At 45.3% G+C, this 14,932-nt stretch overlaps 1 protein-coding gene across 24 annotated transcripts in view; it reads left to right on the top strand.

Annotated features, from left to right (window-relative positions):
• The window catches only part of LOC311135012 (CCR4-NOT transcription complex subunit 1-like), a 32,514-nt gene that overhangs the window by 10,700 nt on the left and 6,882 nt on the right, over positions 1–14,932 (top strand). For 10 of the 24 annotated variants that reach the window (XM_084168839.1, XM_084168838.1, XM_084168836.1 and 7 more), the window contains exons 19-38: positions 399–523; positions 5,336–5,622; positions 5,758–5,836; positions 6,007–6,225; positions 6,684–6,824; positions 6,971–7,150; positions 7,266–7,382; positions 7,527–7,637; positions 8,228–8,305; positions 8,396–8,573; positions 8,906–9,036; positions 9,129–9,425; positions 9,533–9,673; positions 9,785–9,889; positions 10,047–10,166; positions 10,300–10,494; positions 10,629–10,771; positions 10,883–10,991; positions 11,167–11,336; positions 13,935–14,166. In XM_084168839.1, coding sequence (XP_084024965.1) covers positions 399–523; positions 5,336–5,622; positions 5,758–5,836; positions 6,007–6,225; positions 6,684–6,824; positions 6,971–7,150; positions 7,266–7,382; positions 7,527–7,637; positions 8,228–8,305; positions 8,396–8,573; positions 8,906–9,036; positions 9,129–9,425; positions 9,533–9,673; positions 9,785–9,889; positions 10,047–10,166; positions 10,300–10,494; positions 10,629–10,771; positions 10,883–10,991; positions 11,167–11,336; positions 13,935–14,166 — 3,158 coding nt within the window. Of the gene's footprint in view, positions 1–398; positions 524–5,335; positions 5,623–5,757; positions 5,837–6,006; positions 6,226–6,683; positions 6,825–6,970; positions 7,151–7,265; positions 7,383–7,526; positions 7,638–8,227; positions 8,306–8,395; positions 8,610–8,884; positions 9,037–9,128; positions 9,426–9,532; positions 9,674–9,784; positions 9,890–10,046; positions 10,167–10,299; positions 10,495–10,628; positions 10,772–10,882; positions 10,992–11,166; positions 11,337–13,934; positions 14,167–14,932 lie in introns of all 24 variants that reach the window. The other 14 variants (XM_084168834.1, XM_084168843.1, XM_084168840.1 and 11 more) reach the window with 3 other exon arrangements.

The raw sequence follows: 14,932 nt of genomic DNA, 5'->3' as shown, positions 1-14,932 counted from the left end.
CATTCTCTTAATATCTCCTAATAGTCTCTTGAAGTAATGAGGTTTTACTTGAATCAATTACAAATGCTTTAACATTTTTCATATCTAAAAACATTGAGTACAATCTGGGAAGAAACTGTCTTTCACACATTGAATCAGAGGAAATACAGGTCAGTCTTCCATTAAACGCAAATTCTTATGCTCCTTATTGAAAGGAATTGAACTTGGATTTTCAGTACATATCTCTTTAATGTTTTTTTGTGTGGTGTTTATTGCTTTGATAGTGAGAAGTCCTAAAGTTGTTTTTAATTGCATTTCAAATGTTTTTTTATTTGCTGCATGTAATCACAATATTGAAATGATTCCGAAGGGTTTTCTATGGCAGTATTGTTTGATTTGGTCTATCGCCTTTTTCCCAGCTGACCTATCTCAGGTGTGGCCCGAGGCTAATCAGCACTTTAGTAAGGAGATTGACGATGAGGCTAACAGCTACTTCCAGCGCATCTACAACCATCCCCCACACCCCACCATGTCTGTGGATGAGGTGAGTCTCTAAATAAAATGGTTTGCAGTAGTGTTGCACGGTACACCGACAACTTGGTTGTTTTTTGATACTAAATTATAACATGAAAAACAGTTTGGTTTTAGATTTTTGTTACTTTCGGTTCTGCTGTCAAATGTCTCGCATCGTACACTGACTGATAGAATCATGTCTAGTAATTTGTTGACCTGGCCAGTAACTTCTCAGCGCATTGATTACATTTATATGCTCTGTCGCAGTCTGCTGTAGAAAACTGCTGGCGTCGCAGTGAGTTTACCCGCACAAAACTCATGCTATATTTGAGCAAAATGATTAAATCATTTTCCACACAGTCTGTGGCAGTATTTCGTTTTCATGCTAATGTGGGCTGAGAATCCACTCACATAGGTACGTGGTTGCAAAGGGCATCAGTGTCTTAACAGCGCGATTTGTCTAGGCAGGATACTCTGAGCGCAGCCCTATCCAGAAATCTGGCAGTGGCTTCTGATTTAAATACATTTTTCACAGAACAGCTTGTTGCAATTTCGATGAGGCTTGTTCAGATATCGGTAAGTGGACTGGAGGCAGGGCATGAAAGGGATAACGAATCCAGTTGTTTGTGTCGTCCGTTTCGGGAAAGTACCTGCGTAATTGCGCACCCAGCTCGCTCAGGTGCTTCGCTATATCAAATTTGACATTGTCCGTAAGCTTGACTATATTTGCACACAAAAAATCATACAATGATGGAAAGACCTGTGTGTTGTCCTTGTTAATGCAGACAGAGAAGAGCTCCAACTTCTTAATCATAGCCTCAATTTTGTCCCGCACATTGAATATAGTTGCGGAGAGTCCCTCTAATCCTAGATTCAGATCATTCAGGCAAGAAAAAACATCACCCAGATAGGCTAGTCATGTGAGAAACTTGTGGTCAGACAAGTGAAAGTTATGGTCAGCAAAGAACTTTAAGCTAGTCTCTCAATAAAAAAAAGTGTCAATACTTTGCCCCTTGATAACCAGCGCACTTCTGTATGTTGTGAAAGCGTTACATGGTCGCTGCCCATATCATTGCATAATGCAGAAAATACACGAGAGTTCAGGGGCCTTGCTTTAACAAAGTGAACCATTTTCACTGTTGTGTCCAAAACGTCTTTCAAGCTGTCAGGCATTCACTTGGCAGCAAGAGCGCCTCGGTGGATGCTACAGTGTACCCAAGTGGCGTCGGGAGCAACTGCTTGCACGCGCGTTACCACTCCACTATGTCTCCCTGTCATGGCTTTTGCGCCATCAGTACAGATACCACCAAAGTCCATTTGATGTCACACAGCTGTCCAGTACTTTTAAAAAGATCCTCTCCTGTTGTCTTGGTTTCCAGTGGTTTGCAGAAGAGGATGTCTTCCTTAATTGACCCCCCCATAAACTTAATGGACATATCCCAGGAGCTGTGCCAGGCCCACCATGTCTGTTGACTCATCCAGCTGTAACGCATAGAATTCACTGGCTTGTATGCAAAGCAGTAATTGTTTCAAAACATCTCCTGCCATGTCACTGATGCGTCGTGAAACAGTGTTTTTTGATGAAGGCATCGTCTGTATAGTTTTTTGCCTTTTCCCCCAGCATTGTCCCAGCCATATCTGCGGCAGCAGGAATAATTAAGTCCTCCACAATAGTATGGGGCTTTCCTGTCGTAGCTCACCATATAAGACGCTTCTAGCCCCTTCTTATTAATGGTATCTGTTGCTTTCATACATGTCTTACTACTCAAAAGTCGTCTTAATTCTCGCTCAAACTCCCGTGGCTAATTTTTCAAATTGGCATGTTTCGTTTCTAAATGTCTGCGCAATAGTGAAGGTTTCATCGAGTTTTGAGATAGTACTTTTGCACATATAACACACTGTGGCTGAGGAAAGGCACTACTCCCAATATAAGTGAACCCCAAATCAATGTAGTTCTCATCATATTTGCACCTCTTCGATGGTCCAACGTCCCTGTCTCTTTGGCGCTTTCCCGGTTAAGGGGGCAGTAGCTCTTCGGCTGCATCAGATTCACAACTGTCAGTGTCCATGCTAGCTGGGCTAGCAACAAATGTAGAATTACTGATGCTAGCATTGGATGTGCTCGTGGAAGCAGAACAACTTGTCGTCAACAGGTGCAGGTGTAGTACTGCTGTGCCGCTTCCTGTGTAAGGTAGGGTCGTACTCTGCGAATGTTGTAGAGCATGAACCTACAGGAGAATGACAGGGTGTTGTCCAGGGTCACGCCAAGGTTATTTGCACTCTGGGAGGAGGACACAACGGAGTTGTCAACCGTGATGGCGAGATCATGGAGCGGGCAGTCCTTCCCCGGGAGGAAGAGCAGCTCTGTCTTGCCGAGGTTCAGCTTGAGGTGGTGATCCGTCATCCACACTGATGTCTGCCAGACATGCAGAGATGCGATTCGCCACCTGGTTATCAGAAGGGGGAAAGGAGAAGATTAATTGTGTGTCGTCTGCGTAGCAATGATAGGAGAGACCATGTGAGGATATGACCGAGCCAAGTGACTTGGTGTATAGGGAGAATAGGAGAGGGCCTAGAACTAAGCCCTGGGTGACACCAGTGGTGAGAGCACGTGGTGCGGAGACAGATTCTCGCCACGCCACCTGGTAGGAGCGACCGGTCAGGTAGGACGCAATCCAAGAGTGAGCCGCGCCGGAGATGCCCAACTCGGAGAGGGTGGAGAGGAGGATCTGATGGTTCACAGTATCAAAGGCAGCAGATAGGTCTACAAGGATGAGAGGAGAGAGAGTTAGCTTTAGCAGTGCGGAGAGCCTCCGTGACACAGAGAAGAGCAGTGTCAGTTGAATGACCAGTCTTGAAACCTGACTGGTTTGGATCAAGAAGGTCATTCTGAGAGAGATAGCAGGAGAGTTGGCTATAGACGGCACCCTCAAGAGTTTTGGAGAGAAAAGAAGGGATACTGGTCTGTAGTTGTTGACATCGGAGGGATCGAGTGTAGGTTTTTTGAGGAGGGGTGCAACTCTCGCTCTCTTGAAGACGGAAGGGACATAGCCAGTGGTCAAGGATGAGTTGATGAGCGAGGTGAGGTAAGGGAGAAGGTCTCCGGAAATGGTCTGGAGAAGAGAGGAGGGGATAGGGTCAAGCGGGCAGGTTGTTGGGCGGCCGGCTGTCGCAAGATTTCATCTGGAGAGAGAGGGGAGAAAGAAGTCAAAGCATAGGGTAGGGCAGTGTGAGCAGGACCAGCGGTGTCATTTGACTTAATGTGATTGGATGTTCATTATTTGACTAGGTTACCTGTATTTGACATTGTTATTTAGCTGAATACTAGATGGTTTTGGCAGTGAAACGAGGCTACTGGGGTGAGAAAAAAACATTACACAAATATAGCCCTGTTGGAAAATCTAAATGGACTAATTGAAAATGTGAATCACATTTTTATTTGGCTTACCCCCGACGGCATTGCATACCCCTGTTTGGGAATAGCCGGTCTACGAAAAGACACCTAGCATTGCTGCTGTAGCCAGAGCTAGCCTCTCTTTTGAGAGAGTTTTCTTAAAGGGACAACGTCCTATTTTTAACATTGATATAATTTGGCCATAGATAAGCACATTCTATGTATCCAATTTTATTATATAATTATTTTGTATGCTCTGTCTTACATGGTTTTGTAGAAGGGTTTTAGGCTGTCCACATTTTCACTATTGGTTTCTCTTATTTTAACTACAGAAGTCAAGTGGCTAAAACACTTTCTTTTTTTGCGTCTATCATTTTGGCATTGAGTATTGTAATTAGAGTTGTCGCGATACCAGTATCGCGATACTACAATACCTGATTTTCTCTTTGGTCCTTTAATAAATCTACTGTATGTAAAATAGTGTGCTATAGCTTGGAAAAGAAATGTGATTCTGGGTGACATCAAGCTGCTTGTTATCAACGTTAGAACTGTTTTCCTCATTTTTGTTTCCTTACAACAATACCTCTGAGTATCTCAATACTGGTATCGTGACAACCCTAATTGTGATACTAAACCTGGTATCGAAGTAAAAATTATGGTATTGTGGGCTTCACGAGTGGCGCAGCGGTCTAAGGCACTGCATCGCAGTGCTAGCGGCATCACTACAGATCCGGGTTCGATCCCAGGCTGTGTCACAGCCGGCCGTGACCGGGAGACCCATGAGGCGGTGCACAATTGGCCCAGCGTCGTCCGGGTTGGGATGATTTTGGCCGGCCGGGATGACCTTGTCCCATCGCGCTCTAGCGATTCCTGTGGCGGGCCGGGCGCATTCACGCTGACACGGTCGCCAGTTGTATGGTGTTTCCTCCGACACATTGGTGCAGCTGGCTTCCGGGTTAAGCGAACAGTGTGTCAAGAAGCAGTGCCGCTTGGCGGGGTCGTGTTTTGGAGGACACGTGGCTCTCAACCTTCGCCTCTCCTGAGTCCGTATGGGAGTTGCAGCGATTGGAAAAGACTGGAACTACCAATTGGATATTGGGGAGAAAAAGGGGGGTAAAAAGTAGGTAGCGGCAGGTAGCTTAGTGGTTAAGAGCGTTGTGCCAGTAACCGAAAGGTCGCTGGTTCTAATCCCCGAGCCGACTAGGTGAAACATCTGTCGATGTGCCCTTGAGCAAGGCACTTAACCCTAATTGCTCATGTAAGTCGCTCTGGATAAGAGCATCTGCTAAATGACTAAAATGTAAATGTAAGTACAAAAGAATATAGAAAAAATGAATTCTGTTATTGTGAAATCCCTAGTCTGCAGGCTGTTGCAGGCACTTATCCGGTGATGGTGTTTATCCTCAGTCTGGTAGCTGCTAAATCCTTGGCGCCCGTCTCTCTCTGCAGGTACTGGAGATGCTGCAGAGGTTCAAGGACTCCACCATCAAGCGAGAGCGTGAGGTCTTTAACTGTATGCTGAGGAACTTGTTTGAGGAGTACCGCTTCTTCCCCCAGTACCCTGACAAGGAGCTGCACATCACCGCCTGCCTGTTCGGGGGGATCATTGAGAAAGGTCTTGTCACCTACATGGCCCTCGGACTGGCCCTCCGATATGTCCTCGAAGCCTTGAGGAAACCATTTGGGTCCAAAATGTATTACTTTGGAATCGCTGCTCTAGATAGATTCAAAAATAGGTATGGACTATTAACTTTCTTCAGATGTTTGATGGAGTTCCACACTGAATATTTGCATGTTGCTAAAGAATGTTGCGTATGTATGATTCTAATTATGTGACTGCTGTAGGGCTAATTTGATCTTTCCGTCTCTAGACTGAAGGACTATCCCCAATATTGTCAGCACTTGGCCTCAATCGGCCACTTTCTGCAATTCCCCCATCATTTACAAGAGGTAATTGGATTTCTTGTATATTTGTGACACAATCGGTCATTCTTCATCTGTACATGAATCTTCCTTGTTTTTATTACTGGTCTCCGCAACACCTTAGCCAGAGGTGCGGATCCTACTTCACGATAAATAAGTCTCTCGCTCTGGCACTTTCGAATACCCTGTGCGTGCAGTATATCGAGTATGGCCAACAGTCACGGGACCCTCCGGTGAAGATGCAGGGATCCATCACCACCCCAGGAAGCCTGGCGTTGGCTCAAGCTCAGGCCCAGTCTCAGCCTCCCAAAGCCGCCCAGCCTAGCACCCTGGTCACCACAGCTACCACCACCACCGTCGCCAAAACCACTACCATCACCCGGCCTACCCCTGGCAGCTTCAAGAAGGATGTGCCGGTGAGTACCTGGGAAAGTCGGTTGCACTATATATATATATATATATATATATATACCAATGTTTTTCTCTGGCCATGTAAAATGACTCTAGCAAACCAGTGCTTCAGAGTTTTACTGCGTTGCCATAGCTTGTGTCAATGGCAACATTCTAAACCGTTCCATGAGGAACACTGTCACATTTGATATGCTCATTTTGGTGTGCAAATACTCGAACTCAAACACCAGGAAATGTATCTTTTAAAAAATATATATATATTTTTTTTTTTTACAAATGTGTGACGAGCCTAAAATAGTCTGTGAAGCTATGTCACTGAAGAAATACTCCAATACTGTGATTGTTTGGCAAGGATGCTCTCACTGTAAGTAAGAATTGAAGTAGTGTAAAATTGTGATTTCCCAAGTAGCGGTTATAATATTGTAAAGCAGCATTTTGTTTTGAGTGTATATTGTCATTTCAGCCCTCCATCAACACCACAAACATCGACACGCTTCTAGTAGCAACAGACCAAACCGAGAGGATTGTGGAACCCCCAGAAAATGTTCAAGAGAAAATTGCTTTCATCTTCAATAACCTGTCACAATCCAATATGACACAGAAGGTGGGTCATAGATATATGTTTGCTACTTGGTGTTGCCACTTGACTTGTACTTGCAAAAGCCTGCTATATTGAGCATCTTGGTTTTGGCCAATATAAATACATTTCTGTACTTCAATTAATGCTTGTGTACTTTCATGTAACTCAAGGTTGAGGAGTTAAAGGAGACTGTCAAAGAGGAGTTCATGCCCTGGGTCTCCCAGTATCTGGTCATGAAGAGGGTCAGCATCGAGCCCAACTTCCACAGCCTGTACTCCAACTTCTTGGACACCCTGAAGAACCCAGATTTTGTCAAAATGGCCTTGAATGAAACTTACAGAAACATCAAGGTGAATAGTTATTCACTTAATCAACTTTTATGGACAATAGTTTGTAAACTCATATCAGATTTTTTTTTTAATAAGAGCTATTTAATTACTAACCATTTCTCTTTCCATGTGACAGGTTCTCCTTACCTCTGATAAGGCAGCTGCAAACTTCTCTGATCGATCCCTACTGAAGAATTTGGGCCACTGGCTTGGCATGATCACTCTGGCTAAAAACAAGCCCATCCTGTACACAGTGAGTAGATTACCGCATTTTTAAATGTTGGCCTGTATTAAACTTTCCATTTTTGTTTTCCTCCCAACAAATAACCGGCTGCTTGTAATGTGACCCAAGATGGTATTTTGTGTTTAACCTACCTTTGTTATTTTATTTCGTTAGGATTTGGAGGTGAAATCCCTCTTGTTGGAAGCATATGTCAAGGGGCAGCAGGAGCTACTCTATGTGGTCCCGTTTGTGGCCAAAGTCCTGGAATCCAGTTTACGTAGCGTGGTAAGGCCACATTCTCACCAACATTTTTAAGTATATCAATCTGGATTCACATTTTAATTTCTAGGGGGAAACTTTTACATTGTTGTCAAAGTGAGAATTGTTCAGTGACCGTGAGCTTGGGCCCAGCATAGACTGAGCCAGCACCGGCAGGCAGGAATAGCGAGACGGCCAATCCAACAGACAAAATGTTTGGGCCTGGAGTTTTTCCATGACTAAGGCCTGCCTATAACTAGACTAGTTTTTCATGGTCAGGTCGCATGGTCAAGAGACTATGGGCCCTAAGACTGATCCATCCCCAACAGAAAAAGAAAGTGAGCCAGTCCCATCAGGCAGAGTACCTACAACAGCAGACAGGGAGCCAGTCAGAACTAGATGATGTAGACCAGTATAGACAGCGTTATAGCCCACCTCCAGAAGAAGCAAAGAGGCTTGTGTTAAACTTTTTTTGTTTAGGAGCCAATGGCTCTCTGGGTAATTTATTTGTTAAACTTGTGAGATCTGGTGGGGTTTGTATGGGCACATTTCTTAGCTATTATGCCTTCAAAGTTTTAAGAGCAGGTCGACTTAAATGCCATTTAATATTCTCTCAGATTTTCCGACCCCAGAATCCCTGGACTATGGCCATCATGAATGTTCTGGCAGAGCTGCATACGGAGCATGATCTGAAGGTCAGGGAATCCTTTCTCTTTTATCTACCAGTCACATCATGTTTCTAAAAGAGATTTCAGATACTGATTGTGCTTCTTTTCCCGTTACAGCTGAACTTAAAGTTTGAGATTGAGGTGCTGTGTAAGAATTTATCACTGGACATCAATGACCTGAAGCCTGGCACCCTGCTGAAGGACAAAGACAAGTTGAAAAGCCTGGAGGAACAGCTCTCTGCACCAAAGAAAGAGGCCAAGCCCCCTGAAGAAATGCTCCCTGTTGTTAGCACAGGTATCCAGCACTTTCAAATTGGGATGCCCCTTGTCGGTGTGTGGATATCTTTCTAGCAAATGTATTTCAATGTTTGTTTCATCTGATTGTAATGTTGGTCCCCATGTATATTGAAATGGAAATATTTCATCACAATTTGTTGAATATGATTTTAGCCTATCTTAATATCATCATTTCAATGTAGAATAATAACCTACATTTGTTTGTTTTTTGCAAAGAACATTTAACCCATTGCATATTTATTTGTTTTGTTCAACGAGATGCTGCGCTCGGGCTGTGTTTTAATCACAATAGCGTTTTGTAACCAACAGGAGACTTTCTTCCATTTGCAGCTGCACCATCCACTCCCGCCGCAACCACCACTTGCACAGCTACTGGGCCCCCTACCCCACAGTTTAGCTATCATGACATCAATGTGTACGCCCTTGCAGGGCTAGCCCCTCACATCAATATCAACATCAATGTAAGTAGCACTCTCACTCAAACACGAGTTGTGATGTGCACATGGTATGTCTTTGGGGTTGTGGTGGTACTAAGACACTTCTCTCCCTGCAGATCCCCTTGCTCCAAGCCCACCCTCAGCTGAAGCAGTGTGTGAGACAGTCCATTGAGCGGGCCGTGCAGGAGCTCGTCCACCCCGTGGTGGACCGTTCAATCAAGATCGCCATGACTACCTGCGAGCAGATCGTCAGGAAGGACTTTGCCCTGGATTCCGAGGAGTCGCGGATGCGTGTGGCCGCCCATCACATGATGCGTAACCTGACTGCCGGCATGGCCATGATCACCTGCCGGGAGCCCCTGCTCATGAGCATCGCCACCAACCTGAAGAACAGCTTTGCCGCAGCCCTCAGGGTACAGTCGCTTCATTCTCTCCCATTCACATCCACAAAGCGCTATATAAAATATATCTTATTATTATTGTTCCTCTTGCTAATAGCTTTGCTCCTGTCCCCCTCCAGGCCCCCACCCCCCAGCAGAGAGAGATGATGGAGGAGGCTGCTGCCAGAGTCGCCCAGGACAACTGTGAGCTGGCCTGCTGCTTCATCCAGAAGACTGCCGTGGAGAAGGCAGGCCCAGAGATGGACAAGAGACTGGCCACGGTGAGTGGTTATGGGCTCCATCACCATATTGGGGCGCTGGGATGCTGCTCTTGTCTGTATACTGTCCACAACTTGATGGCTGACTGTACCTTTACCCTTTCTCTCCTGTAGGAGTTTGAGTTGAGGAAGCACGCCCGTCAGGAGGGCCGTCGCTACTGCGACCCTGTGGTGCTGACCTACCAGGCAGAGCGCATGCCAGAGCAGATCAGACTCAAGGTGAGCACACCTAGCTTATAGCACTCCACTTATAGAACTTGGCTTCTCTCCTATTATCGGTATAGTCAAAGAAACATTCGAAAAATATTTCAATGCAAGTAATATCGAAGACCGTGTTTGCAACTGGACTATTTACTGAGTGATATTTCTGCCACAGGTTGGAGGCGTAGACCCCAAACAGCTGGCGGTGTATGAGGAGTTTGCCAGGAATGTTCCAGGCTTCCTACCCAGCAACGACCTGTCTCAGCCCACTGGATTCCTTGCCCAGCCCATGAAGGTAAGGCTCTCATACCACTAAAAGAGAACTACCCAATATTGCATTTGCTGCTATCTTTGACATAACCAACCTGATTTTAAGGTGAACTTTACTCAAGTATCATATAAATGTCTCTGTCCTGTGTTTATTACAGCAACAGGCATGGGCCACGGACGACGTGGCTCAGATCTATGACAAGTGCATGGCGGACCTGGAGCAGCACCTCCATGCCATCCCCCCAGCGCTGGCCATGAACCCCCAGACTCAGGCCCTGCGCAGTCTGCTGGAGGCCGTGGCCCTGGCCAGGAACTCCCGGGACGGCATTGCCGCTCTGGGCCTGCTGCAGAAGGTCGGGGACTACTCCTCACACAGCCATAATAGGAATACATGCATAGATAGAAAAGTAGTTTAGTTATCTTTACGAATACACAGGTCTCAGTAGAAAAGCTCTCTGTGTCCCTCATCTCTCCTTCCTTGTTCCAGGCTGTGGAGGGTCTGCTGGATGCCACCAGTGGTGCCGATGCTGACCTGCTCCTGCGGTACAGAGAGTGCCACCTGCTGGTGCTCAAAGCCCTCCAGGACGGCCGGGCATATGGGCCACAATGGTGCAACAAGCAGATTACCAGGTTGGTATCCCCCTTAACCCACTCATAGGAAGGTTTTTGGCTCTAATGGAGAGGGGAAACTAAATCCACTCATTCATTTGTTAATGTTTGGGATATCTTTACTTGTTCCAGGTGTCTGATTGAGTGCCGTGATGAGTACAAGTACAACGTGGAGGCTGTGGAGCTGCTGATCAGAAACCACCTGGTCAACATGCAGCAGTACGACCTGCACCTGGCACAGGTAAATGACATTACACACCTTTTATTAAACGTTGAGATGTGTTGATTCTAGGGCGCACAACGCCATCTGTCAATAGTCAATCTTGATTCTATGCAACTGAATAATGGGCATGCAGTGTATTCCGTCCCTTTGTCAGTGTATCTTAAAACCCTGTGTGTATGTTTCTCTTGTCTAGTCAATGGAGAACGGGCTGCACTACATGGCGGTTGCATTTGCTATGCAGCTGGTGAAGCTGCTGCTGGTGGATGAGCGCAGTGTGAGCCACATCACAGAGGCCGACCTGTTCCACACCATCGAGACTCTGATGAGAACCAGCGCCCACTCCAGGGCCAACGCACCCGAGGGGTGAGTCCTTTTCTGTCCTAATTTAATTTGGAGTTTAGGTTGTGTTCGTTAGGGCACACGTGAAATGGGTGTTTCTTAATATACTGAACAAAAATATAAATGCAACATGCAACAATTTCAGAGATTTTACTGAGTTAGTTCATATGAGGAAATTAGGCAATTGAAATACATTTATTAGGCCCTAATCTGGATTTCACATGACTGGGAATAAAGATATGCATCTGTTGGTCACAGATACCTTAAATAAAATGGCCTCAGGATCTCGTCTCTGTATTTTGGTGCATTCAAATTGCCATCGTTAAAATGCAATTGTGTTCGTTGTCTGTAGCTTATGCCTTCCCATACCATAACCCCACCGCCACCACGGGGCACTATGTTCACAACGTTGACATCAGCAAACCGCTCGCCCACACGACACCATACACATGGTCTGCAGTTGTGATGCTGGTTGGATGTACTGCCAAATTTGCTAAAATGACTGAGGTGGCTTATGGTAGAGAAATGAACATTCAATTCTCTGGCAACAGCTCTGGTGGACGTTCCTGCAGTCAGCATGCCAATTGCACGCTCCATCAAAACTTGAGACATCTGTGGTGTTGACACAACTGCACATTTTAGTGGCCTTCTATTGTCCACAGCACAAGGTAATGATCATGCTATTTAATCAGGTTCTTGATATGCCACACCTGTCAGGTGGATGGATTATTTTGGCAAAGGAGAAATGCTCACTAACAGGGATTTAAACAAATTTGGGCACAATTTGAGAAGCTTTTTGTGAGTATGGAACATTTCTGGGATGTTTTTATTTAATCTCATAAAACATGGGCCCAACACTTTACATGTGGCGTTTTTATATTTTTGTTCAGGCAGTCCTATTTTCAGTCCGTTGTCTTCCATTTGGTAGGTAATGAATACGACCCTGGAGATGTGGAGTTTATTGTGATGTTGGCGTACTACATACAGTTGAAGTCAGAAGTTTACATACTTAGGTTGGAGGCATTAACTCGTTTTTCAAATTTCTTGTTAACAAACTAGTTTTGGCAAGTCTGTTAGGACATCTACTTTGTGCATGACACAAGTAATTTTTCCAACAATTGTTTACAGACAGATTATTTCACTTATAATTCACTGTATCACAATTCCATTGGGTCAGAAGTTTACATAAACTAAGTTGACTGTGCCTTTCAACAGCTTGGAAAAATCCAGAAAACGATGTCATGGCTTTAGAAGCTTCTGATAAGGCTAATTGACACCATTTGAGTAAATTGGAGGTGTACCTGTGGATGTATTTCAAGGCCTACCTTCAAACCCAGTGCCTCTGCTTGACATCATGGGAAAATCAAAAGAAATCAGCCAAGACCTCAGGAAAAATTTTTGTAGACCTCCACAAGTCTGGTTCATCCTTGGGAGAAATTTCCAAACGCCTGAAGGTACCACGTTCATCTGTACAAACAATAGTATGTAAGTATAAACACCATGGGACCACGCAGCCGTCATTCCACTCAGGAAGGAGACGCGTTCTGTCTCCTAGAGATGAACGTACTTTGGTGCGAAAAGTGCAAAAATAATCCCAGAACAACAGCAAAGGACCTTGTGAAGATGCTGGAGGAAACAGGTACAAAATTATCTATATCCACAGTAAAATGAGTCCTATATCGACATAACCTGAAAGGCCGCTCAGCAAGGAAGAAGCCACTGCTCCAAAACCGCCATAAAAAAGCCATGTTTGCAACTGCACATGAGGACAAAGATCATACTTTTTGGAGAAATGTCCTCTGGTCTGATGAAACAAAACTGTTTGGCCAGAATGACCATCGTTATGTTTCAAGGAAAAAGGGGGAAGGCTTGCAAGCCTTAGAACACCATCCCAACCGTGAAGCACGGGGGTGGCAGCATCATGCTGTGGGGGTGCTTTGCTGCAGGAGGGACTTGTGCACTTCACAAAATAGATGGCATCATGAGGAAGGAAAATTGTGTATATATTAAAGCAACATCTCAAGACATCAGTCAGGAAGTTAAAGCTTGGTCGCAAATGGGTCTTCCAAATGGACAATGACCCCAAGCATACTTCCAAAGTTGTGGCAAAATGGCTTAAGGACAACAAAGTCAAGTTATTGGAGTGGCCATCACAAAGCCCTGACCTCAATCCTATAGAAGATTTGTGGGCAGAACTGAAAAAGCGTGTGCGAGCAAGTAGGCCTATAAACCTGACTCAGTTACACCAGCTCTGTCAGGAGGGATGGGCCAAAATTCACCAACTTATTGTGGGAAGCTTGTGGAAGGCTACCCAAAACGTTTGACCCAAGTTAAACAATGTAAAGGCAATGCTACCAAATACTAATTGAGTGTATGTAAACTTCTGACCCACTGGGAATGTGATGAAATAAATAATTCTCTCTACTATTATTCTGACATTTCACATTCTTAAAATAAAGTGGTGATCCTAACTGACCTAAAACAGGGAATTTGTACTAGGATTAAATGTCAGGAATTGTGAAAAACTGAGTTTAAATGTATTTGGCTAAGGTGTATGTAAATATCCGACTTCAACTGTATGTTTGTAGTTTCTAACTGATGTATGTGTCCTGTGGTCCCCAGGCTTCCTCAGCTGATGGATGTGGTCCGCTCCAACTACGAGGCCATGATCGACCGGGCCCACGGAGGACCCAACTTTATGATGCACTCTGGCATCTCCCAAGCGTCTGAGTATGACGATCCACCGGGCCTGAGGGAGAAGGCGGAGTACCTGCTGAGGGAATGGGTCAACCTGTACCACTCTGCAGCCGCTGGCCGGGACAGCACCAAGGCCTTTTCTGCTTTTGTGGGCCAGGTACAGCACACACACTTGTCTTTATGATAGTTTAACAGTCTTTGCCTTATGAAGACAGTCTCCTCCAAGGCAGTTAGAACGCTGTTTGCCTTCAATACACACAACACGAGCACAGCTCCAATCGCGGCCTTGACAGTGGGCCTTAGTGCTGGAGCAGTGCACATGGCAGCAACCCCATACTCTTGCAACCCACTGCTGTGCTCACCAAGCAGCAGTGTTACTTATTAGACTGGACATCAACATTTATACTAAGAAATCTTAGTAGATATTTGGGTTCCTGGATCCTTTCACAGCATTAGGCTCCCGAGTGGCGCAGCGGTCTAAGGCACTGCATCTCAGTGCTTGAGGCGTCACTACAGACCCCCTGGTTCGATTCCAGGCTGTATCACAACCGGCCGTGATTGGGAGTCCCATAGGGCGGCGCACAATTGGCCCAGCGTCGTCCGGGTTTGGCCGGTGTAGGCCGTCATTGGAAATAAGAATTTGTTCTTAACTGACTTGCCTAGTTAAATAAAGGTAAAAAAAATAAATTAGAAGGCTGTTTTGAGACAATGACCCAAGCCCAGCTCAGTTAATCCCTACCATTGTGTCGCTGAGTTGTCATAATGCTTCTGCAAATGTACATTATACCAGGGGCGTTGGTAGACACAATGTAAGTAACCAAATGTATGTCCTACTTGCCCTGAATGCCTCTGCTGATTCTACAGCTATTGTATGCGGTAATCATGTGGCTATGAACCAGAGTTATACTGTTAGCACTGAGGCT

The sequence above is a fragment of the Coregonus lavaretus genome (assembly GCF_964263955.1).
Source record: "Coregonus lavaretus genome assembly, chromosome: 9".
NCBI lineage: Eukaryota > Metazoa > Chordata > Actinopteri > Salmoniformes > Salmonidae > Coregonus > Coregonus lavaretus.
The sequence above is the reverse complement of the archived record's forward strand: the minus strand, read 5'-3'. Positions and strand labels throughout refer to the sequence as shown.